Raw genomic sequence first — 24333 nt, 5'->3', positions numbered from 1 at the left:
GAAAGGTTCGCACAGATGTTCGACCTGCTATCCATGGAGCTAACGGGCCTAACACTGTTGGTGGTGGCAGGCGACTTCAACGCTTGGGCTGTCGAGTGGGGGAGTCGCTCCACGAACCAGAGAGGCCAGATCTTGTTGGAAGCTTTGGCAAAGCTCAACCTAGTCCTGGCCAACGTTGGGTCCGAAAGTTCATACAGCAGAAATGGCGCGGAGTCGATCATCGACGTGACGTTCTCCAGCCCAGGACTGATCATGAACTGGAGGGTAGACGATGGCTACACCAATAGTGACCATCAGCCGGTCTGCTATAGTGTAGACAACAACGAGAGGCGGCAAGCGATGAGTAGGGCCAACACTCCGTTCGCCCGCGGGTGGAAGACAACGCATTTCGATGCCGAGGTATTTGAAGAGGAGATGAAAAGAGAGCGCGAGGAGGGCAGCCGGCTTCGCCCGACGCCTGACCAACTAGTTGCTATGCTATCTCGGGCGTGCGACGCCACCATGCCTAGGACTCGCCAACCTAGGAATGGGAAGCCACCGATCTACTGGTGGACTGATGAGATAGCGGACCTTCGCAGTGCGTACCTTCGTGCGAGACGGAGGATGCAGCGTGCGCGAACAGACGAACAGAGGACAGAGCGCCACGCAGCATTCAGTTCTACCAGATCGACGCTGAAGAGTGCGATTAAGGCCAGCAAGAGGGCCTGTTTCGATAGGCTATGTGCGAGTGCCAATACGAACTCGTGGGGTGACGCCTACAGGATCGTAATGGCCAAGACCAAAGGCGCGCTGGCGCCTGCAGAGCGATCACCAGCGATGCTGGAGCGAATCATCGAGGGACTCTTTCCGCGCCACGAGCCAAGTCCTTGGCCTCCGGCGGTCGAGTCTCACGTGCGACTTTCCAGTATCTCAGGCACAGACGGGGGATGGTCGGCCAACCTGTCGAGCATCCAATCCGTGGGCGACGACAGCCGTGTCGAGGTTCAGGAGGAGGCAAGGGTTGCGAAGAAGGAACTCATCGTGATCGCCAACTTTCTAAAGGTGACCAAGGCACCGGGATCGGATGGTATCCCTAACCTGGCAATCAGGTTGGCGATAAAAACGGCCCCCGGGCTGTTTCGAGTAGTCATGCAGAGGTGCCTGGATGATTGCCTCTTTCCGGATAGGTGGAAGCGGCAGAGATTGGTCCTACTGCCGAAGGCTGGGAAACCACCAGGTGACCCATCGGCATATAGGCCTAACTGCCTGCTAGACACGGCGGGCAAGGTACTTAAGAGGATTATCCTCAACAGACTGGTGAGGTACACAGAGGGTGTAAACGGCCTGGCAAGCAACCAGTTCGGCTTCCGGAAGGTCCGGAAGGGCAGGTCCACGCTGGGTGCTATCGCCTCCGTCACCAAGACAGCACTCCAGCGCAAAGAAGGGGAATATGCTATTGCGCAATCGTTACGCTCGACGTGAAGAATGCGTTCAATACCGCCAGTTGGGACTCCATAGCACTCGCGCTCAGGAGCATTCATGTACCGGTGTCGCTGTACAAGATTCTGGAAAACTACTTCCAGAATCGAGTACTGGTTTACAACACAGAGGAGGGTCAGAAGTACGTTCCAATCACCGCAGGGGCTCCGCAACGTTCCATCCTGGGTCCGGTGTTGTGGAACGTCATGTATGACGGGGTGTTGAAACTAAAGTTTCCTGTAGGGGTTGTGATCCTCGGCTTTGCAGGCGACAGAACGCTAGAGGTTTACGGCGAGTCGATCGAAGAGGTCGAGTTGACGTCTGCGCACTGCATACGCAAAGTCGAGGATTGGATGCGCTCGAGGAAACTGGAGTTCGCGCACCATAAGACGGAGGTCACGGTTGTGAACAACCGTAAATCGGAGCAACAGGCGGTGGTCAGAGTCGGAGACAGCACCATCACCGTTCGTTGAAGCTCTTGGGGGTTATGGTCGACGACAAGCTCACGTTCGGGAGCCACGTCGACTGTGCCTGTAAGAGGGCCTCATCGGCTATTGCAGCACTATCTCGTATGATGTCCAATAGCTCAGCGGTTTATGGCAGCAAGGGAAGACTTCTTGCCAGCGTGGTTTCGTCCATACTTAGGTATGGTGGGCCAGTGTGGTCCAGAGCGTTAGGTACTAACAGTTACCGTGGTAAACTGGAAAGTACCTACAGGCTCATGTGCCTGAGAGTTGCGAGTGCGTTTCGTACGGTGTCATACGATGCAATCTGTGTCTTGTCCGGCATGATGCCTATCAGCATCGCCATCAAGGAGGACAGAGACTATTTCGACCAACGTGACACACGAGGTACCAGAAGGTCATTCTCGATGCTCCGCTTGCAGCGGGAATGGTCCAACTTCACAAAGGGCAGATGGATGCACCGACTTATACCAGAGATATCCGGCTGGGTCGGGAGACGACATGGTGAAGTGAACTTCCACCTGACACAAATCCTGTCAGGCCATGGTTGTTTCAGGCAATATCTGCACAGGTTCGGACACGCGGGGCCCCCATGTGTCCCGAGTGCGTGGAGGAGCAGGAGACTACTGAGTATGTCTTCTTCGTATGCCCCCGTTTCGTAAGAGCGAGGAGCGACATGATGGCTGTGAGCGGGCCTGGCATTACTCCGGACAATTTAGTCTGGAGGATGTGCGACGACCCGGACATCTGGAACGCGGTCAGTGCGGCCTCTCAGATTGTCCTGGAGCTGCAACACGTGTGGCGGGTCAACCACCAACACGCCAGTGGTAGCTAATTACCAATCTCCAGGTAGTTAGCTAGGAGGTTATAAGAGTAAAGAGGGTGCATCACGCACAAAAGCCACTTCCTGACGTAATACTTAACCGTCGTTCCGGGAAGACCAGGGCTGGAGACTGTAGGGGTTGTAGTGGGTCGGAACAGGGATCAGTAGGTGTCTGGGGGAGTGTAACTAACCCAGCATCTCTCCCCTAGTCTCATCTCCACACCCTGAGTTCTCTTCTTTGGTGTCTGTTTGCAGATTTCCCCGCCACCTTCAAAAAAATGGCGTGTTTGGCGTCCCGTTTACCGGTGCATACCAGACACTTGGGAGGTGCACCGCGGTCCCGTGCTTTATGGCCTGCGCTACCGCAGCGGCGGCATAAATTGGACCTGTCGGGCCCTTTGCACGACCAGGATTTATGCCCCTGCTCAAAGCACCTAAGTAAACGTCAGGCTCTTGGAAGGTGCCCAGAAGGCAAACCAATTAACCCACCTTCAACGTGGCCTTCTTCAGGGCCTTGTTACCCTCCGCTAGTTAAAGCTTTATGGTAGCAACCTGGGTGCCGGCCGGGCCCCTGCGGAGACGAACTGCCTCCGCGGTCACTACCACTCCACACTCTCGCTCGAAGGCTTGTGCTATGTCGCACCCTTCGGTGATCTCGTCCAGGCTTATAAGCTGGAGAGTCACTTCAGGGGTGAGGATTTGTACCTCCTCGCCTAGCACTTCCTGGGCCGCCTTTTTTATAGGCACAGCCCTTGCCCTTTGCCTCCTTGCGGAGTTCGAGGATCATCTCGCCGGTGCGCGACTGACGAATTGACCTGACATCCACACCGAGGTCTTCGAGCTTGGACTCGCCTCTCATGGCTTTCAAGACTTCAGCGTATTTAGACGCACCCGTCTTAAAAAAGAACGAGTCGCCCTTGCTCCGCCTGTTCGCCCCTTGCGGCTTCTTATTGCGGTCGCCTAGCTTCACGCGTCGTTTCCGCTCCTGCCGCTTTTTGTCCACCACGGTGGTCCATCCACCTGCACCCGTGGCTTCGCCGTTTGTCGGTTCCCTGCTCGGCTGGACTGACGGGCCAGGCTCCTGGCTGTCTCCGAACAATCGCCTTCGTTGCTTCCTGGGGACCGATTCCCCCGGAGAGCCTCTGGTACGTTTGCCGGTCGGTTTAGTTGAGCAGACTTCGGCAAACGATGCTGCAGCTGTTTGTGTGTATTTAGACACAGCTGCAGCATTCCCTTTTTAGGCTGGTTGAGCCTTGCCTCCAGCGCGAGTGCCTTGTTTTCGGCATCGTTAGCCCGCTTAAGGGCTTCCGAAAACTCGGATTTCGCGCTTCCAAAACACTAAAGTCGCTTTTTACGCAGGGGATACATGCCGCGTAAAAAAACGCGTAAAAAAAACGCGTAAATTCCGGAATCCGCGTAAAAAAACCGCGTAAATTCCGGAATCCTCGTAAAAAAAACCGCGTAAATTCCGGAATCCGCGTAAAAAAAACCAGCGTTAATTCTGCATTCCGAGTGAAGGGAAACCGAAATCCGCGCAAAAAAAATACCGCGTAAATTCCGGAATCCGCGTAAAAAGAAACCCGCGTAAAAAACCGCGTAAAAAGCGACCTTAGTGTATTCATGCGTAGCAACAGAAGACATTGCTTCAAGTCTTTCGAAATGTTGTTACGTTCGTCCGTGAACTTGAGTATTTCATCAAGTTGTACGGACACCGCCTCTACACTTGGGAACTTATTCATGTGGCTTTCTAACGCTGAGAGTAGCATAGCCCTGGAGATCTGCTCCCGTTCTTTGGCGGTCTCAGGTGTTTCCACCTTACCGCCAGTCTTTGTCGTTCCGGTTGGTGCTGCCTTAGGCGTGCCCGCATTTGCACCAACTCGGAACTCCCCTGTCGGTTTCGCAAAATGTGTACCAACCTGTGCGCCGCCTGTACTGTCATCAGCCAGTCTCGGTAGAGACCGTGCGATGCCTCGCCTGGCAAACGGGCTTAGTAACCCGTCCACCCCTTCCGCTACGTCGTGGTATAAAACCGTATTCCATCTCAAAAACCTAAAACACAGCGACCAGTACACCATAATCAAAACCGTAAGGTATCAGCCCCAAAAGGCGGGTTAGTGCATTTGGGTGATGGGAGCGGCACTACGCGCTCCATCGAAGCTGCTCACGGGTTGCCGTGACTTTTACGGGGAATCGACTGCCCAATGCCCGAAACCCCACCACTCCCTAGCTTTCGCTGCCGGTCCGGGACTAATCGATGCTATCACACAACTATCGGTGGTCACACAGCGCGTGCATGGCCTCGACGGTCGCCAGACGTCGACCCGTGATGGCCTGCAGCTCAGCCCAAATCGAAATGTACACCGCTCTGCAACTCGCAACTCCCAGCCTGTAAACCTATTGTTTGTAGGAGGTCTCAGGTATCGAAATCATATATTGATGCTTAGCAGCGCCACCGACTTTCCAGTATCTCAGACACTGGTCGTATGGCTCCGCGCAAGGGCTCTGTCTGACGAGAGCAGCAATAAGATGCCAACGTTATGGTCACGCTAGCAGATATTGTAGGTTTCTAGGCCACATGATCGACGACCACCTATAGGAGACACTGTCAGCTCGGTTTGGTTACGACCAGACCGTTCAGGCATAATCCAACGAACGTAGCATTATACCATAGTCGAAATAGTATTGGGCCATAGGTCCGCACCTATTGTTACTCTCGTACTGCCCAGAAGTTCCGTTAAGACAGCGGCCACGCACAGAGCAGGAGGGTAAAACTGACCTGTCTCACGACGGTCTATACCCAGCTCACGTTCCCTTGAAAAGTTGAACAATCCTACGCTTTGTGAATTTTGGTTCACAATGATAGGAAGGGCCGACATCGAAGGATCAACAAACCACGCCGCTATGAAGTACCAAGTGAAAAAAAAAAGTGTATATTGATTTCGTTAAGACAAAATTATTATCTACAACTTTGTCAAGACGTCACACTGATCAAACAAGCCGTTTTGGCCCTAAAATATTTGTAATCATCTATACCTTCCCAAAATAGCATTTTTCAATAGCTTCTCAAAAATAAGTTGTGTTGCAAAAAACTAAATCAATAGCACAAAATGGCATTTTTTGCCTAAAGAAACGTCTATGCAAAGTTTCAACCAAATCCAAAATGACAATTTAAAAAAACATACACTGGGGTCTTTTTTTACGCGGGTTATTTTTATGCGGTTTTTTTATACGCGACTTTTTTACGCAATTTTTTACAATAACGCGGATTATTTTCACGCGTTTTTTTAAATAACGCTGATTATTTTTACGCGATTTGGAATATTATTTTTACGCGGTATTAAATATGTTTATGTGAATCCAATAACGAAAAAATCAATCGTATGGTTCATGACAATAAGATATTCTGTTTTATTAATCTAAATAATGCATATTTTTAATATATTTGCTGTTATTGTCAAAAAATAGGCAATTTCCGTTGATTCGGGTAGAAGAAACAAAACTACATTAATAATTGTATAACGATACGAGTCAGGGTCGTTGCGATTAGCTTCCGATAAAGGAACGAAAGCCTAAACATGTGGCAAAATTATTATAAAAAAGTTTTTGTCATGATCTTCGTTGAATTTTCATTTTAGAAGCACTATTAACTCATTTTGTGTGTTTCGTTACCATTATTTTCAATCGGATCTTATTATTGAATGGATTTTTTTACGCGATTTTTTGGAATAACGCGGTTTTTTTATACGCGGATTTTTTCAACGCAGTACAACCAACCGTGTAAAAAAAGACCCCAGTGTATTTAAACTGGGACATTTTTTGTGGAACTGCTTAACTTTTGAGCCGTTTGACATATTTTTTTTAAATGTAAAGATATCAACAAATTTAATAAAACCGTATCATTGCATATATCAGATTGCTGATGAACAATTGTTGAATCAAACTAGCCATTTAGTTAGTACCCACGATTCGTGGTAGTACCACAGAGAACAGACATTCATGTTCATATAAAGAAATTTGAAAATCGTGTGAAAAATTTGAGTCAAAATACGTTAATACACTAACGACATCTGTCTTGTGGTGCCCCAGTTACACTGCATAAATATTGCTGTATCGATATCAGTGCTTGGTTTGTAAGTGACAAAAGCGCCACATAGCGGGAGCATTACCACTTAGTGGTAAATGACGGTTGCAAGTTTTTACACACCTTTTGAAAAGAAGATGAACGTCTGTTCTCTGTGGTTGTACCACGAATCGAACCTCCAAAATTTTGCATCCGAAATATCCGAATTTGCAATAGGTAAATTCTAGTGTTACTCCATAAGACTACAAGTCGGAAAAAATTAATAAATTATAAAACCAAAATATAAAACTCACTGGATAACTAGACATTTTTGAGTTGCTAAGGAACTTAGTTAAATTTTAAAAATAGTTTGAATAAATTTTGCTTGCTAAATTCCTATAAGTCGTCGCGCACACTACAATGTTACAATGGTTTTTTTTTTTTTTCAAAGCACCTAGATGTCGATTTTAAATGATGGTATTGTATGTATTGTAATTGGAGAATTACCAATCCGAATTTTTAGTAGCTGGCGAACGGCAATTTTGGTAGGTGAATTCACACAATTGTGAATATACCTACCAAAATCTCATCTTCCAATATTGTTGGTTATAATACTAGCCACATATTTGAAAAGCGCTAGTTTATAAACGATTTGCAGCGGAAATATTTCATTTTGGTTGTTGTGGAGGGGTAGGTAAGATCACACAACATAATAGAAGTCGGAACTCACCTACCCGATTCCTTTACCAACCAAAATGAAAGATTTCAAATATTGAGGTAGGTAGGATTTTGGTAGGTAAATTCATACTAGTCGGTTTGCTTCAGGTTTTTCGCTCCAAACGTGATTGGCTGATTTTGACAGCACGCGTGTGTGACAATATTCAAAAGGGGTTCAGCTTGCCGTGTTGCTAAACAGCTGGTGTTCGACCCAATCATTGAGTATGTAAAACTGAAATATTGTGGACACAATTTTGTTTTCGTTGCGACTAAAAAAGCAAAAAAGAATTTGAATGAAGTGCCAAGAGATTGGTCGTAAAATTTTATCGATTTCCCAAGGATGCAGAACCTTATCGACAGTGGCTAAAAATATGCGAAAAATCTGAAAAAGATATTCCAAATTTTAAAATCTCACGCAATAGTCGAAAATGCAGTGAAGGTATTTCTTTTTATTATTATGTTGTTTATTTAGTTGTTCGTGGTAACGTGAAATCAAGCTTTTCTTGAAAACAAGCAATTTTCCCCTTGATTTTGCAACAGGAATTAAGTGTTTTGCCTAATTTTTTCATTCTGCTCTCTATAAAAAGTCCGGAGAAGTCAGAAAAACAAAAACAAAGTTTGGCAGTGGTAGTATGATGATATAAATATGGACGAAGTTTTGTTGTTTTGTTTTATATGTTGTTTGTAATCTAATTTTCATTGTTGTGTTTTTTGTTAAATAAAGATATCAAATAAATAACTTTTTCTGGTTGCACTGGATTTTGCGTAAGGCAGACGAAAATAATGTTCAACCAGGGATATGTTTCATAGCAAAGAAGAAGAGAAAGAAGCCACTTGGCCACTCTTCTCTTAGGTTCAGACTACGCCGGATATCACCTGATATCGCCAGATGATATCGGATATCACCTCGAGCGTTCACATTGGAGTGAGCTGATATGATTTGACATTTGCTTTGGTAATTGAAAAGAGAAGAAAACAAAAACAGGTCAAAGCTAAAACAGGACAACAAAAGCAGAGCTGCCAGATTTTATTTTGAAAAATCTGCACCCGTAAAAAAATCTGTATTTTTCTGTGATTTGTTCGTGTGCCTACAAGTGCTCTGGTTTGGGGTAACTGGGTTTGGCATCCAACCTTAAACTTCGGCTGGAACCGTAAAAAGGTTGGGTAAAATTCCTGAAAGAAAAATCAGGTCTATAACCGTGTTGTTTTGCTAGAGAGGCAATAGAATCCGGTATTTTTGTTTCAAAGCTTCCCCGCTTAGCCAAATGTCGAATGTCCAGAAGAAATCAAACAAAAGGAATTTCCCGCTTAGTAAATGCCAGACGCCCAGCAAAGCTCGAACAACCACGCTCGACGCCTGGGTTAGAATCCCAACGCCGACATAGGTGTCGATGGTTGTGGGGTGGCGTGATTCACCCACAACCAACCCAACTGGTCTAGGTTTAGTCCTAGCCGACACCGGGAGATTTTCTGAGGCGAAAAATCTCTGGGATCACGCATTCCATCGCATGAGGAAGTAAAGCCGTTGGCGCCGGTCTGTTGAACAACGGGTCGTAAGTTAGGGTCCTGGGTGGAGTCGCCTCCACCAGTGGCGAAACCAGATCGACGGAAAATAAGCAAGAATAAAAAAAAATCGATTGCTTAAATCCTGTACAAATCTGTATTAAAAATCAAAATTCTGTATGAATTCTGTATTCTGTATCATTTCTGTATCGTGGTCAAAAAATCTGTAAAATACAGAAAAATCTGTATAGTTGGCAGCCCTGAACAAAAGCAATAGGATTCAGGACTACACGCTCGTGAAAAGTAACACGGCGAATGAATTAGTTTTAATTCAATTTTATAAGTTGCATGGAAACGTCAAAAAATGAATACCGCATTTGGTGATTCTGTGTAATTTTTACACTGATTTTAGATTAATCTAGAATAACTCATTTTTGAATTTACCACTATAACTCAATTTTGAGTAGCAAGCATGAAAAAACGACACCATTATTTGACGCGAGTGAAAAGGCGGCACCATGATTCAACATTTGTGCGCCATTATTTAGCCTTTGCGGCCGTGTTATCTATTCTTGTGGCTGTTTGAGTGATTCCAAAAAATGAGAAAATCGCTGGGAAGGTGGTCACGGACATTTTAAAAAGCTTTAAGGTACACATATAAACTTTTTTCATTATTCATTCTAAAGAACCAAAAGTTTTCAGGTTGTTCGTGTCATCAGGAAAATTGTGGGAGAGTAAAATATCAAGTGATTATGCATCACAAAAAAAAGAGCATAATATACTTAAAAAATAAATATAATTAGACACCGTTCAGATTTTGTTTGTTTTGTTCTGACTGTTACCGGCACAAACCTCCCTCTCTACGCTAACATCGCATTTCAAACTGAGTGGTTTTCAATTCTTGAACTGAGTACTTTTAAATTCTGAAAATGGTTAGTTTTAAATTCAAAAATGAATATTATTCTATTCAAAAATTTGATAGTTTCAAAATCTAAATCTGTGTAGGTTTCAATTTTAAAACTGAGTAGTTTTAAATTCAATAAATGGATAATTTTGTACACATAAACTGATATTTTTTAAGAACTAAATGAGTTTTATTTAACACAAAAAATGAGTTCAATTGTATACATCATTCTGAATAATAAATACACAGTATTTGCCCATACTATGGTTACACAATTTTGAATAACAACAGAGTTACTCAATTTTCGTGTTGTTCCACTTTTTATGAAAATGAATTGTTTTCTAATCATTTTTGAATTCATTTTAGAGAGCGTGTATGCTATCGCTGTCAAATCTCATATATTTGCAGTGTACCCAACATCTCAATGGTCCGCTGACACTAGCGGTACCCGGAAAATGGGCAGTTTACTCTAAAGGGAAGAATTTTCGGGCAACTGCTCCATATGTTGGCCCTATCCATTGATGACAAAATAAAACTAAAAGCGATCAAATTTATCAATTTGATCACGTGATGTGTATGGAACGGCATTAAATAAGTGAACTGTTATTTATACTGTTTATTTTAAATTCAGAGGCTGTAGTATAAACACAAATAATGTGTAATAACTTTTGTTCTGCATACATGTACACATGTACACGAATGCCGCCATATTGCTAACGATGTTCGATACATGATTTCTAGTAGATGTCATCCTCCTGATAGGATTAGGATAGAGATGTCAGCTAGTTGGCTCGCACCAACGTGAACTCTCATATGCAATTATCAACATGTGCAGGATGAAAATAGCAAAAATATTTCCTTCCTTTTTTCTCGCATGCAATGCGAATTGCGAAATTTGTAGGGTTGCGTCAAATGTCTGTTGCCCGTGTTGCCAACTGCTGGAAATGTGGTTATTATTAGCAATACTCAGAGGGAGAGATATGCGAAGAGAGTGTTGTGAGCCAAACGAACATGTCAAAATTCGAGCCAAACGAACAAGAAAGGTAACACATTGAAAGGTATTGCAATAAGGTTCAATAGAAAATATATTTATTTTTACACGTTTTTCATGTTTTATTGCTAAAACATGAATTGAGAATGCTCCAAAGTTGCTCCATCACAGTGATTTTTAAGTGGTGGTTCACAAACCCTTTGTATGGTCTACAGAATAAAGATGAAAGTACAGTCGTAGTTCGCTAACTGCAACATGTTTACATTGCAGTTATCGAATGCCGTTCGATAACTGCAACACTTGATACATGCCGAAATTTAGAGGGGGGTCCGTCACTACAATTTTTGTTTTCAATGATGTCGAAATGTATTTTTTTAATGAAGTACATAGTAGCAAAAATAGCAGAAAACTAAAATAGGTAAGCTTTTTGATTAATCAATTTGATAGTCATATTTCCCCATCATAATTTATTGCGTTTTAGTAACTACTTTACATAACCAATATGTAGGCGAAGATAAAGTTCATCACTACAGAAGACCATTTTACGAGACGTTTCTGAACTCAATTCATGAAGGAAATTTTGACAGAAAGCTCGGAACCGCTGACATAACGCAAGTAAAAGCAACATCAATGTCAGCAGGATCCGTGACGTGAAAGCTAGCCAAACAATGCACAAGGATTTTTTTTTCTCTTATAATAATTACGGTAAGTGAACCACATAACATGGTGATTTGGCTTCATTGATTAATAGTGGAGATCTATAATCTCCCATCTAGAATGAAGAGACAACAAGTAAACGGAATCGAAAAAAATCGAGAAAAATGAAAAGTCCTTTTGAAATGTTTCTAGAGATTCAACAATTTTTTTTTTTTCGAATGCATTTAGAATCCCCCCGCGAGATTTGTCACTTCAATGTCAAATATGACTTTGACTTCAGATTTGACGGATTGCGGTCCGATAACTGCAAAGTTGTTGCAGTTATCGGTCTTGCAGTTAAAAAGCGTTGCAGTTAAAAGACTTGCAGTTATCGAACGGCGACTGTATATAAAATTAAACATAAACATAAAATTTAACACCTTCACGGTTTTTGTGATGCACTTTATTAAGCCGTATGAATAAAAATAAGTATTTGCTCAGCTTATTTCTACTCAGCTCGATTTGTGAGAAAGTAAAGTCTCAGAGCATTTACTCAAATTCGTATGAATAAGAGTTTACTTTACTCAGTGCGAACTGGAGTAAGTTCGAATTCGAACATAGATTTTGCTCCGTCAATGTTGATGTTTGTATTGTTGCTATTCCCGTTTTTTGACATACAATCGGCAATCATCATACCATCCGAGCCGGATCGCACCGTGGGAAGTGAAGTAATTTTTAAAAAATGGACATTCCTGTTATTGATATGTTCACAGAAGAGGAATACCTTGAGTCATCAGGTAATTTTTCTTTTGTATATGACTCAGTAATCAGCAGCCAAGCACTATAACATATTGTAGGAATTCCACAGATTATTCTGTTATTTGCAGTGGCAAACTGCTTAGTTATTGCGGAGTTTTTGAATGTATTGTTTATTGTTATACTATCTTGGATCTATTCGTTTCGATTTCTTTTCAAGGCTCTGACGAAAGTGACATTAGACAACACCAGCCCTCCGCTAAAAGGGCTTAACATTCGGAAAAGGCGGTTGGACATGATACTGCATTTATTAACGTGCTTGAAGAGTTTCCAGTTATTTTAAAAAAAATCACAAATTCCTATGATGAAGGCTAAAAAGTCCGCCGCCATCAAAAAATTTGCAAACAAACTTCTTATTGAATATGGTATTGATTATACGGAAAAACAGATTACAAAAAAATACACAATTTGAAGATCCGCGTCAAGTCTGAAACAGACAGGAAATCGACAAATAATACTCAGTAAAACAGAAAAAAATTCTTTGAAATGATGGGTGGGAGAAAAAATCCATCAATTACGGAAAGAACGTGTTGGTTATTAAAAGGTTACGAGTTATAAATAATAAAAATATTTTATAATCTTTCTAGTTGGTATTTCTGTTGGCGAGCCAGAACTATCTGTCGCTGATTTATATTCACATGAAACCATGGAAGATTGCATTGCTGGTCCGAGTCATACACGCACTAAACCGTCTGCAAAGGTATGTATGTGGTGATAGTCACTGTACATTCGAGATTGTATGGTCTATAGAGGCTAATGCCTCTCTAAAGTCCAAATAGAAACTCCCACGCATTCTAACGTTCCCTCCCCTTTTCTTGAAGAGTTGATCATTCTTATAACGCCCAACTGTAAAATAGTATAATTTCAGTTTAATTTGCAGAAAAAAACCACCGAATTGGAAGAGCTGCAAAGAACGGTTCTTCAAGAGCAACTGAATCTCATTCACGCACAGGACCAACTATTAAAGCAACAGCAAGAGCTAAGCATTGAGCAGCAAAATGAAAAGCACACGGAAGAAATGAAGTTAATGAAATTGAAACAAGATATTGCAATGTTAAGGTTAAAAATTCTTAAAAAAGATAACGACTAGGATGTAATGTAATGACTTTTTATATTAAACGATAATATTTTCATGAGCAAATTAAAAAAAAATTATAAGTGACACGGACAAAAAAGCGTATTGTTCAAACTGAACGAATTATCCGAATTTTTAAAATTGCACCCACTCGTTTATAAATGAAGCAATTGCATCTCGTCGACGTTTTCCAAGATGAAGCGTCGTGCTGGCGGCTTCAGTAGCTTCTGGAACGGAAACAAGATCGAAAAGCTCGTTGGATATCTCATTAATATCGAAATCATCATCGTTTAGAAATTTTGCTACGTTATGCAATGTGAAGCACGCTATGATTAACGTTGGGACTCTCTCTGTCGCAATCCGAACCTTCGATTGAAGTATTGGAAACCTTTGTTTGACCTGACCAAAGACCCGTTCAATTATGACCCGTTCTTTCGTATGTAGGATGTTAAAATCCATCTTTCGCATTCCCAGCAATTTTTTTAGCTACAAACCAGTGTGTCTTACAGACTGTAGTTTGGTGGAAGCCCAGGTCTTCACCTACACCTACCTGTTGAAAATATTGATATTGATGGAAGCAAAGTTATAGATTCATTTTAGGTACCTGAAAACCGGGATCGCCTATGTACCGCAAAAAGCATTTCATTTTTTGAACATTATTTAATGCTCCTCCTCGGATTTCATTGTAATCATCGAGGAAAGTCTTGGCCAAAAAATCAACGTGTTCACGAGTGAAGCGATACAAACTTTTAAAATTATTTTCGTTGCTTTCTCTGCGAGTCAGGTAACTTTTTTCTTGACGACAATTTTTATCCGTATTTTCAAATCCAGCTACCAGAGGAAACGGAAGTAATAACGGTTTACTTAAATACATTTTTCAGTTTCAAAAAGACACCAAGAATGGAAACCATTTTTCGTCAATAAGACTGTAAAACAACGTCTGAAGCAGGTTTGCCAGATCCACGGATTTTCCCATAGATCTACGCATTTGTTCTAGGGACTGGCAGGGTAGTTCTCTGGCATGACGAACTTTTTTTCTGTACTGTTAATCGGAAAACTACTTTATCTGTCGTTACAACTTGTATCATTTTATTTCGGGACAGACCGTACAGTATATGGATAAATCCGTGGAAATTTTCAGAAATCCGAAGAATCTACGGAAGAAAACGAAATTTTTATAGCTTCTGTAGTAAGGAACCATTAGCTTCCAGATGGTCTCGAGGTACGATGCTGGCCTAACAAGCCAGTCGTCGTAGGTTCGAGTCTCGTCTCGGGAGAGACTGTTAGTGTCAGTAGGATCGTAGCCCCGCAATTGTCCTGTACACTGAATAGTCGGCTGCGAAGTCTGTGTATAAATAAACAGAAGGTCAAGTTCCGAATCGGAATGTAGCACCAAGGCTTTGGCTTTTAGTAAGGAACCAATCAGACGAGAGCCGTGGTGGCTCGTGCTGTATCAAAAGTTGTCGCCATGTGGCTTGGTTTTGGGCTGTGCTCCGCTAGTTCCCTAGGCGTCTCATCACTCGCAAGTCTCATTCGATCGGTCGAGCCACTCCATCGTAGATAGTCCGCAGCCCCGCCCGTTCGAAAACTCCACTGGCGTTAAGGTTCAAATTTATCAAATTCAAATTTATCAATTTGATCACGTGATGTGTATGGAACGGCATTAAATAAGTGAACTGTTATTTATACTGTTTATTTTAAATTCACAGGCTGTAGTATAAACACAAATAATGTGTAATAACTTTTGTTCTGCATACATGTACACATGTACACGAATGCCGCCATATTGCTAACGATGTTCGATACATGATTTCTAGTAGATGTCATCCTCCTGATAGGATTAGGATAGAGATGTCAGCTAGTTGGCTCGCACCAACGTGAACTCTCATATGCAATTATCAACATGTGCAGGATGAAAATAGCAAAAATATTTCCTTCCTTTTTTCTCGCATGCAATGCGAATTGCGAAATTTGTAGGGTTGCGTCAAATGTCTGTTGCCCGTGTTGCCAACTGCTGGAAATGTGGTTATTATTAGCAATACTCAGAGGGAGAGATATGCGAAGAGAGTGTTGTGAGCCAAACGAACATGTCAAAATTCGAGCCAAACGAACAAGAAAGGTAACACATTGAAAGGTATTGCAATAAGGTTCAATAGAAAATATATTTATTTTTACACGTTTTTCATGTTTTATTGCTAAAACATGAATTGAGAATGCTCCAAAGTTGCTCCATCACAGTGATTTTTAAGTGGTGGTTCACAAACCCTTTGTATGGTCTACAGAATAAAGATGAAAGTACAGTCGTAGTTCGCTAACTGCAACATGTTTACATTGCAGTTATCGAATGCCGTTCGATAACTGCAACACTTGATACATGCCGAAATTTAGAGGGGGGTCCGTCACTACAATTTTTGTTTTCAATGATGTCGAAATGTATTTTTTTAATGAAGTACATAGTAGCAAAAATAGCAGAAAACTAAAATAGGTAAGCTTTTTGATTAATCAATTTGATAGTCATATTTCCCCATCATAATTTATTGCGTTTTAGTAACTACTTTACATAACCAATATGTAGGCGAAGATAAAGTTCATCACTACAGAAGACCATTTTACGAGACGTTTCTGAACTCAATTCATGAAGGAAATTTTGACAGAAAGCTCGGAACCGCTGACATAACGCAAGTAAAAGCAACATCAATGTCAGCAGGATCCGTGACGTGAAAGCTAGCCAAACAATGCACAAGGATTTTTTTTTTCTCTTATAATAATTACGGAAAGTGAACCACATAACATGGTGATTTGGCTTCATTGATTAATAGTGGAGATCTATAATCTCCCATCTAGAATGAAGAGACAACAAGTAAACGAATCGAAAAAAATCGAGAAAAATTAAAAGTCCTTTTGAAATGTTTCTAGAGATTCAACAATTTTTTTTTTCGAATGCATTTAGAATCCCCCCGCGAGATTTGTCACTTCAATGTCAAATATAACTTTGACTTCAGATTTGACGGATTGCGGTCCGATAACTGCAAAGTTGTTGCCACCTTCACGGTTTTTGTGATGCACTTTATTAAGCCGTATGAATAAAAATAAGTATTTGCTCAGCTTATTTCTACTCAGCTCGATTTGTGAGAAAGTAAAGTCTCAGAGCATTTACTCAAATTCGTATGAATAAGAGTTTACTTTACTCAATGCGAACTGGAGTAAGTTCGAATTCAAACATAGATTTTGCTCCGTCAATGTTGATGTTTGTATTGTTGCTATTCCCGTTTTTTGACATACAATCGGCAATCATCATACCATCCGAGCCGGATCGCACCGTGGGAAGTGAATCTTTTCGAGTAATAAACCCAGTAATTTTTAAAAAATGGACATTCCTGTTATTGATATGTTCACAGAAGAGGAATACCTTGAGTCATCAGGTAATTTTTCTTTTGTATATGACACAGTAATCAGCAGCCAAGCACTATAACATATTGTAGGAATTCCACAGATTATTCTGTTATTTGCAGTGGCAAACTGCTTAGTTATTGCGGAGTTTTTGAATGTATTGTTTATTGTTATACTATCTTGGATCTATTCGTTTCGATTTCTTTTCAAGGCTCTGACGAAAGTGACATTAGACAACACCAGCCCTCCGCTAAAAGGGCTTAACATTCGGAAAAGGTGGTTGAACATGATACTGCATTTATTAACGTGCTTGAAGAGTTTCCAGTTATTTTAAAAAAATCACAAATTCCTATGATGAAGGCTAAAAAGTCCGCCGCCATCAAAAAATTTGCAAACAAACTTCTTATTGAATATGGTATTGATTATACGGAAAAGCAGATTACAAAAAAAAATACACAATTTGAAGATCCGCGTGAAGTCTAAAACAGATATGAAACAGACAGGAAATCGACAAATAATACTCAGTAAAACAGAAAAAAATTCTTTGAAATGATGGGTGGGAGAAAAAATCCATCAATTACGGAAAGAACGTGTTGAACGGTTACGAGTTATAAATAATAAAAATATTTTATAATCTTTCTAGTTGGTATTTCTGTTGGCGAGCCAGAACTATCTGTCGCTGATTTATATTCACATGAAACCATGGAAGATTGCATTGCTGGTCCGAGTCATACACGCACTAAACCGTCTGCAAAGGTATGTATGTGGTGATAGTCACTGCACATTCGAGATTGTATGGTCTATAGAGGCTAATGCCTCTCTAAAGTCCAAATAGAAACTCCCACGCATTCTAACGTTCCCTCCCCTTTTCTTGAAGAGTTGATCATTCTTATAACGCCCAACTGTAAAATAGTATAATTTCAGTTTAATTTGCAGAAAAAAAAAAACCACCGAATTGGAAGAGCTGCAAAGAACGGTTCTTCAAGAGCAACTGAATCTCATTCACGCACAGGACCAACTATTAAAGCAACAGCAAGAGCTAAGCATTGAGCAGCAAAATGAAAAGCACACGGAAGAAATGAAGTTAATGAAATTGAAACAAGATATTGCAATGTTAAGGTTAAAAATTCTTAAAAAAGATAACGACTAGGATGTAATGTAATGACTTTTTATATTAAACGATAATATTTTCATGAGCAAATTAAAAAAAAATTATAAGTGACACGGACAAAAAAGCGTATTGTTCAAACTGAACGAATTATCCGAATTTTTAAAATTGCACCCACTCGTTTATAAATGAAGCAATTGCATCTCGTCGACGTTTTCCAAGATGAAGCGTCGTGCTGGCGGCTTCAGTAGCTTCTGGAACGGAAACAAAATCGAAAAGCTCGTTGGATATCTCATTAATATCGAAATCATCATCGTTTAGAAATTTTGCTACGTTATGCAATGTGAAGCACGCTATGATTAACGTTGGGACTCTCTCTGTCGCAATCCGAACCTTCGATTGAAGTATTGGAAACCTTTGTTTGACCTGACCAAAGACCCGTTCAATTATGACCCGTTCTTTCGTATGTAGGATGTTAAAATCCATCTTTCGCATTCCCAGCAATTTTTTTAGCTACAAACCAGTGTGTCTTACAGACTGTAGTTTGGTGGAAGCCCAGGTCTTCACCTACACCTACCTGTTGAAAATATTGATATTGATGGAAGCAAAGTTATAGATTCATTTTAGGTACCTGAAAACCGGGATCGCCTATGTACCGCAAAAAGCATTTCATTTTTTGAACATTATTTAATGCTCCTCCTCGGATTTCATTGTAATCATCGAGGAAAGTCTTGGCCAAAAAATCAACGTGTTCACGAGTGAAGCGATACAAACTTTTAAAATTATTTTCGTTGCTTTCTCTGCGAGTCAGGTAACTTTTTTCTTGACGACAATTTTTATCCATATTTTCAAATCCAGCTACCAGAGGAAACGGAAGTAATAACGGTTTACTTAAATACATTTTTCAGTTTCAAAAAGACACCAAGAATGGAAACCATTTTTCGTCAATAAGACTGTAAAACAACGTCTGAAGCAGGTTTGCCAGATCCACGGATTTTCCCATAGATCTACGCATTTGTTCTAGGGACTGGCAGGGTAGTTCTCTGGCATGACGAACTTTTTTTCTGTACTGTTAATCGGAAAACTACTTTATCTGTCGTTACAACTTGTATCATTTTATTTCGGGACAGACCGTACAGTATATGGATAAATCCGTGGAAATTTTCAGAAATCCGAAGAATCTACGGAAGAAAACGAAATTTTTATAGCTTCTGTAGTAAGGAACCATTAGCTTCCAGATGGTCTCGAGGTACGATGCTGGCCTAACAAGCCAGTCGTCGTAGGTTCGAGTCTCGTCTCGGGAGAGACTGTTAGTGTCAGTAGGATCGTAGCCCCGCAATTGTCCTGTACACTAAATAGTCGGCTGCGAAGTCTGTGTATAAATAAACAGAAGGTCAAGTTCCGAATCGGAATGTAGCACCAAGGCTTTGGCTTTTAGTAAGGAACCAATCAGACGAGAGCCGTGGTGGCTCGTGCTGTATCAAAAGTTGTCGCCATGTGGCTTGGTTTTAGGCTGTGTTCCGCTAGTTCCCTAGGCGTCTCATCACTCGCAAGTCTCATTCGATCGGTCGAGCCACTCCATCGTAGATAGTCCGCAGCCCCGCCCGTTCGAAAACTCCACTGGCGTTAAGGTTCAAATTTATCAAATTCAAATTTATCAATTTGATCACGTGATGTGTATGGAACGGCATTAAATAAGTGAACTGTTATTTATACTGTTTATTTTAAATTCACAGGCTGTAGTATAAACACAAATAATGTGTAATAACTTTTGTTCTGCATACATGTACACATGTACACGAATGCCGCCATATTGCTAACGATGTTCGATACATGATTTCTAGTAGATGTCATCCTCCTGATAGGATTAGGATAGAGATGTCAGCTAGTTGGCTCGCACCAACGTGAACTCTCATATGCAATTATCAACATGTGCAGGATGAAAATAGCAAAAATATTTCCTTCCTTTTTTCTCGCATGCAATGCGAATTGCGAAATTTGTAGGGTTGCGTCAAATGTCTGTTGCCCGTGTTGCCAACTGCTGGAAATGTGGTTATTATTAGCAATACTCAGAGGGAGAGATATGCGAAGAGAGTGTTGTGAGCCAAACGAACATGTCAAAATTCGAGCCAAACGAACAAGAAAGGTAACACATTGAAAGGTATTGCAATAAGGTTCAATAGAAAATATATTTATTTTTACACGTTTTTCATGTTTTATTGCTAAAACATGAATTGAGAATGCTCCAAAGTTGCTCCATCACAGTGACCACCACTTAGGTTCACAAACCCTTTGTATGGTCTACAGAATAAAGATGAAAGTACAGTCGTAGTTCGCTAACTGCAACATGTTTACATTGCAGTTATCGAATGCCGTTCGATAACTGCAACACTTGATACATGCCGAAATTTAGAGGGGGGTCCGTCACTACAATTTTTGTTTTCAATGATGTCGAAATGTATTTTTTTAATGAAGTACATAGTAGCAAAAATAGCAGAAAACTAAAATAGGTAAGCTTTTTGATTAATCAATTTGATAGTCATATTTCCCCATCATAATTTATTGCGTTTTAGTAACTACTTTACATAACCAATATGTAGGCGAAGATAAAGTTCATCACTACAGAAGACCATTTTACGAGACGTTTCTGAACTCAATTCATGAAGGAAATTTTGACAGAAAGCTCGGAACCGCTGACATAACGCAAGTAAAAGCAACATCAATGTCAGCAGGATCCGTGACGTGAAAGCTAGCCAAACAATGCACAAGGATTTTTTTTTTCTCTTATAATAATTACGGAAAGTGAACCACATAACATGGTGATTTGGCTTCATTGATTAATAGTGGAGATCTATAATCTCCCATCTAGAATGAAGAGACAACAAGTAAACGAATCGAAAAAAATCGAGAAAAATGAAAAGTCCTTTTGAAATGTTTCTAGAGATTCAACAATTTTTTTTTTCGAATGCATTTAGAATCCCCCGCGAGATTTGTCACTATAACATATTGTAGGAATTCCACTATAACATATTGTAGGAATTCCACAGATTATTCTGTTATTTGCAGTGGCAAACTGCTTAGTTATTGCGGAGTTTTTGAATGTATTGTTTATTGTTATACTATCTTGGATCTATTCGTTTCGATTTCTTTTCAAGGCTCTGACGAAAGTGACATTAGACAACACCAGCCCTCCGCTAAAAGGGCTTAACATTCGGAAAAGGTGGTTGAACATGATACTGCATTTATTAACGTGCTTGAAGAGTTTCCAGTTATTTTAAAAAAATCACAAATTCCTATGATGAAGGCTAAAAAGTCCGCCGCCATCAAAAAATTTGCAAACAAACTTCTTATTGAATATGATATTGATTATACGGAAAAGCAGATTACAAAAAAAAATACACAATTTGAAGATCCGCGTGAAGTCTAAAACAGATATGAAACAGACAGGAAATCGACAAATAATACTCAGTAAAACAGAAAAAAATTCTTTGAAATGATGGGTGGGAGAAAAAATCCATCAATTACGGAAAGAACGTGTTGAACGGTTACGAGTTATAAATAATAAAAATATTTTATAATCTTTCTAGTTGGTATTTCTGTTGGCGAGCCAGAACTATCTGTCGCTGATTTATATTCACATGAAACCATGGAAGATTGCATTGCTGGTCCGAGTCATACACGCACTAAACCGTCTGCAAAGGTATGTATGTGGTGATAGTCACTGCACATTCGAGATTGTATGGTCTATAGAGGCTAATGCCTCTCTAAAGTCCAAATAGAAACTCCCACGCATTCTAACGTTCCCTCCCCTTTTCTTGAAGAGTTGATCATTCTTATAACGCCCAACTGTAAAATAGTATAATTTCAGTTTAATTTGCAGAAAAAAAACCACCGAATTGGAAGAGCTGCAAAGAACGGTTCTTCAAGAGCAACTGAATCTCATTCACGCACAGGACCAACTATTAAAGCAACAGCAAGAGCTAAGCATTGAGCAGCAAAATGAAAAGCACACGGAAGAAATGAAGTTAATGAAATTGAAACAAGATATTGCAATGTTAAGGTTAAAAATTCTTAAAAAAGATAACGACTAGGATGTAATGTAATGACTTTTTATATTAAACGATAATATTTTCATGAGCAAATTAAAAAAAAAATTATAAGTGACACGGACAAAAAAGCGTATTGTTCAAACTGAACGAATTATCCGAATTTTTAAAATTGCACCCACTCGTTTATAAATGAAGCAATTGCATCTCGTCGACGTTTTCCAAGATGAAGCGTCGTGCTGGCGGCTTCAGTAGCTTCTGGAACGGAAACAAAATCGAAAAGCTCGTTGGATATCTCATTAATATCGAAATCATCATCGTTTAGAAATTTTGCTACGTTATGCAATGTGAAGCACGCTATGATTAACGTTGGGACTCTCTCTGTCGCAATCCGAACCTTCGATTGAAGTATTGGAAACCTTTGTTTGACCTGACCAAAGACCCGTTCAATTATGACCCGTTCTTTCGTATGTAGGATGTTAAAATCCATCTTTCGCATTCCCAGCAATTTTTTTAGCTACAAACCAGTGTGTCTTACAGACTGTAGTTTGGTGGAAGCCCAGGTCTTCACCTACACCTACCTGTTGAAAATATTGATATTGATGGAAGCAAAGTTATAGATTCATTTTAGGTACCTGAAAACCGGGATCGCCTATGTACCGCAAAAAGCATTTCATTTTTTGAACATTATTTAATGCTCCTCCTCGGATTTCATTGTAATCATCGAGGAAAGTCTTGGCCAAAAAATCAACGTGTTCACGAGTGAAGCGATACAAACTTTTAAAATTATTTTCGTTGCTTTCTCTGCGAGTCAGGTAACTTTTTTCTTGACGACAATTTTTATCCATAATTTCAAATCCAGCTACCAGAGGAAACGGAAGTAATAACGGTTTACTTGAATACATTTTTCAGTTTCAAAAAGACACCAAGAATGGAAACCATTTTTCGTCAATAAGACTGTAAAACAACGTCTGAAGCAGGTTTGCCAGATCCACGGATTTTCCCATAGATCTACGCATTTGTTCTAGGGACTGGCAGGGTAGTTCTCTGGCATGACGAACTTTTTTTCTGTACTGTTAATCGGAAAACTACTTTATCTGTCGTTACAACTTGTATCATTTTATTTCGGGACAGACCGTACAGTATATGGATAAATCCGTGGAAATTTTCAGAAATCCGAAGAATCTACGGAAGAAAACGAAATTTTTATAGCTTCTGTAGTAAGGAACCATTAGCTTCCAGATGGTCTCGAGGTACGATGCTGGCCTAACAAGCCAGTCGTCGTAGGTTCGAGTCTCGTCTCGGGAGAGACTGTTAGTGTCAGTAGGATCGTAGCCCCGCAATTGTCCTGTACACTAAATAGTCGGCTGCGAAGTCTGTGTATAAATAAACAGAAGGTCAAGTTCCGAATCGGAATGTAGCACCAAGGCTTTGGCTTTTAGTAAGGAACCAATCAGACGAGAGCCGTGGTGGCTCGTGCTATATCAAAAGTTGTCGCCATGTGGCTTGGTTTTGGGCTGTGTTCCGCTAGTTCCCTAGGCGTCTCATCACTCGCAAGTCTCATTCGATCGGTCGAGCCACTCCATCGTAGATAGTCCGCAGCCCCGCCCGTTCGAAAACTCCACTGGCGTTAAGGTTCTCCGCGAGAAGCGTTGTTGTCTCGATTTTGTAGAGGACTACCGGTTTTATCAGAGTTTTGTACAGCGTCAACCGCGTGCGTCTTCACAATCAACTCGATCAAAGTACCTTCCGAAGTGAACGATTTCCAGCCTGAATGCGTCTCTGGATCTCTTTGCTGGCGTCATTGTCGGTGGTCACTAGTGACCCCAAATACACGAGCTCGTTGACCACCTCAAGCTCATCGCCGTCTACAGAAACTTGAGTTGGGAGGCAGATGTTGTTCTTCTTAGAGCCTCTCGCTCGCATATATTTCGGTTTTCCAGTTCCAGCTGATCCAGTTCCTCATGTTTACGATCCTCTTGCTGGCGCTTCTTATGTCTGAGAGTCGTGGTCATATCGTTCCGTACCCGTTTGTAATTGGCCTTGTTCTCTTTCTAGGTATATCGCCCAGGTCCGGTTCTTCTCATTCACCACTGCCCCGCACTTTCCGTTATACTAGTCATTTCTGCCACTCGGTGCTTTCACTCCTAGTACCGCCGTTGCTGTCTCTCGATAGCTGTGCGAATGCTGCACCAGTCGTCCTCGAGAAGCGATGACGAGAACATGGCAAATTTGGTTTGCTGTACGTTGGTCAGGTGATCTCCAGGGTGTTTTGCGTATGTCTTTTCGGACTGCCAGTCCTCGAGAAGCCGCGAAGTTGACGCATCGCTGGCCGTTGACGT

At 41.1% G+C, this 24333-nt stretch overlaps 4 protein-coding genes across 4 annotated transcripts; 1 reads left to right on the top strand and 3 right to left on the bottom strand.

Moving 5' to 3' along the window:
• Nucleotides 1–12255: 12255 nt before the first annotated feature.
• LOC129718506 (uncharacterized) lies at nucleotides 12256–13529 on the top strand. Its single transcript, XM_055669325.1, has 4 exons — nucleotides 12256–12353; nucleotides 12533–12901; nucleotides 12960–13072; nucleotides 13253–13529. Exons 2-4 carry the CDS (start codon nucleotides 12859–12861, stop codon nucleotides 13460–13462), a joined length of 366 nt encoding a protein of 121 aa, XP_055525300.1. The 5' UTR covers nucleotides 12256–12353; nucleotides 12533–12858; the 3' UTR covers nucleotides 13463–13529.
• Nucleotides 13530–13582: 53 nt separating this feature from the next.
• LOC129717350 (uncharacterized) lies at nucleotides 13583–14321 on the bottom strand. Its single transcript, XM_055667224.1, has 3 exons — nucleotides 14052–14321; nucleotides 13938–13997; nucleotides 13583–13906 (listed from the first exon to the last, which is right to left on the bottom strand). The coding sequence occupies exons 1-3, from the start codon at nucleotides 14319–14321 to the stop codon at nucleotides 13583–13585; spliced, it is 654 nt and encodes a 217-aa protein (XP_055523199.1).
• Nucleotides 14322–17992: 3671 nt separating this feature from the next.
• On the bottom strand, nucleotides 17993–18789 carry LOC129717349 (uncharacterized). The gene is made up of 3 exons (XM_055667223.1): nucleotides 18577–18789; nucleotides 18463–18522; nucleotides 17993–18431 (listed from the first exon to the last, which is right to left on the bottom strand). The coding sequence occupies exons 1-3, from the start codon at nucleotides 18787–18789 to the stop codon at nucleotides 18108–18110; spliced, it is 597 nt and encodes a 198-aa protein (XP_055523198.1). The 3' UTR covers nucleotides 17993–18107.
• Nucleotides 18790–22157: 3368 nt separating this feature from the next.
• On the bottom strand, nucleotides 22158–22839 carry LOC129717348 (uncharacterized). The gene is made up of 3 exons (XM_055667222.1): nucleotides 22627–22839; nucleotides 22504–22572; nucleotides 22158–22472 (listed from the first exon to the last, which is right to left on the bottom strand). The coding sequence occupies exons 1-3, from the start codon at nucleotides 22837–22839 to the stop codon at nucleotides 22158–22160; spliced, it is 597 nt and encodes a 198-aa protein (XP_055523197.1).
• Between the last annotated feature and the right edge of the window lie 1494 nt (nucleotides 22840–24333).

The sequence above is a fragment of the Wyeomyia smithii genome, chromosome 1 (genome assembly GCF_029784165.1).
Source record: "Wyeomyia smithii strain HCP4-BCI-WySm-NY-G18 chromosome 1, ASM2978416v1, whole genome shotgun sequence".
Taxonomy (NCBI): Eukaryota; Metazoa; Arthropoda; class Insecta; order Diptera; family Culicidae; genus Wyeomyia; species Wyeomyia smithii.
Note: the sequence above shows the minus strand (reverse complement) of the source record. Positions and strands in the feature narration are given on the sequence as shown.

Coding starts and splice junctions, on each gene's coding strand:
- LOC129717349 (XM_055667223.1), bottom strand. CDS start 18,789: ATGGATAAAAATTGTCGTCAAGAAAAAAGTTACCTGACTCGCAGAGAA. Junction 18,523..18,576: donor TAGGCGATCCCGGTTTTCAG/GTACCTAAAATG, acceptor TATTTTCAACAG/GTAGGTGTAGGTGAAGACCT. Junction 18,432..18,462: donor TCTGTAAGACACACTGGTTT/GTAGCTAAAAAA, acceptor GGAATGCGAAAG/ATGGATTTTAACATCCTACA.
- LOC129718506 (XM_055669325.1), top strand. CDS start 12,859: ATGATGGGTGGGAGAAAAAATCCATCAATTACGGAAAGAACGT. Junction 12,902..12,959: donor ATCAATTACGGAAAGAACGT/GTTGGTTATTAA, acceptor TAATCTTTCTAG/TTGGTATTTCTGTTGGCGAG. Junction 13,073..13,252: donor GCACTAAACCGTCTGCAAAG/GTATGTATGTGG, acceptor TTTAATTTGCAG/AAAAAAACCACCGAATTGGA.
- LOC129717350 (XM_055667224.1), bottom strand. CDS start 14,321: ATGTATTTAAGTAAACCGTTATTACTTCCGTTTCCTCTGGTAGCTGGA. Junction 13,998..14,051: donor TAGGCGATCCCGGTTTTCAG/GTACCTAAAATG, acceptor TATTTTCAACAG/GTAGGTGTAGGTGAAGACCT. Junction 13,907..13,937: donor TCTGTAAGACACACTGGTTT/GTAGCTAAAAAA, acceptor GGAATGCGAAAG/ATGGATTTTAACATCCTACA.
- LOC129717348 (XM_055667222.1), bottom strand. CDS start 22,839: ATGGATAAAAATTGTCGTCAAGAAAAAAGTTACCTGACTCGCAGAGAA. Junction 22,573..22,626: donor TAGGCGATCCCGGTTTTCAG/GTACCTAAAATG, acceptor TATTTTCAACAG/GTAGGTGTAGGTGAAGACCT. Junction 22,473..22,503: donor CACACTGGTTTGTAGCTAAA/AAAATTGCTGGG, acceptor AAGATGGATTTT/AACATCCTACATACGAAAGA.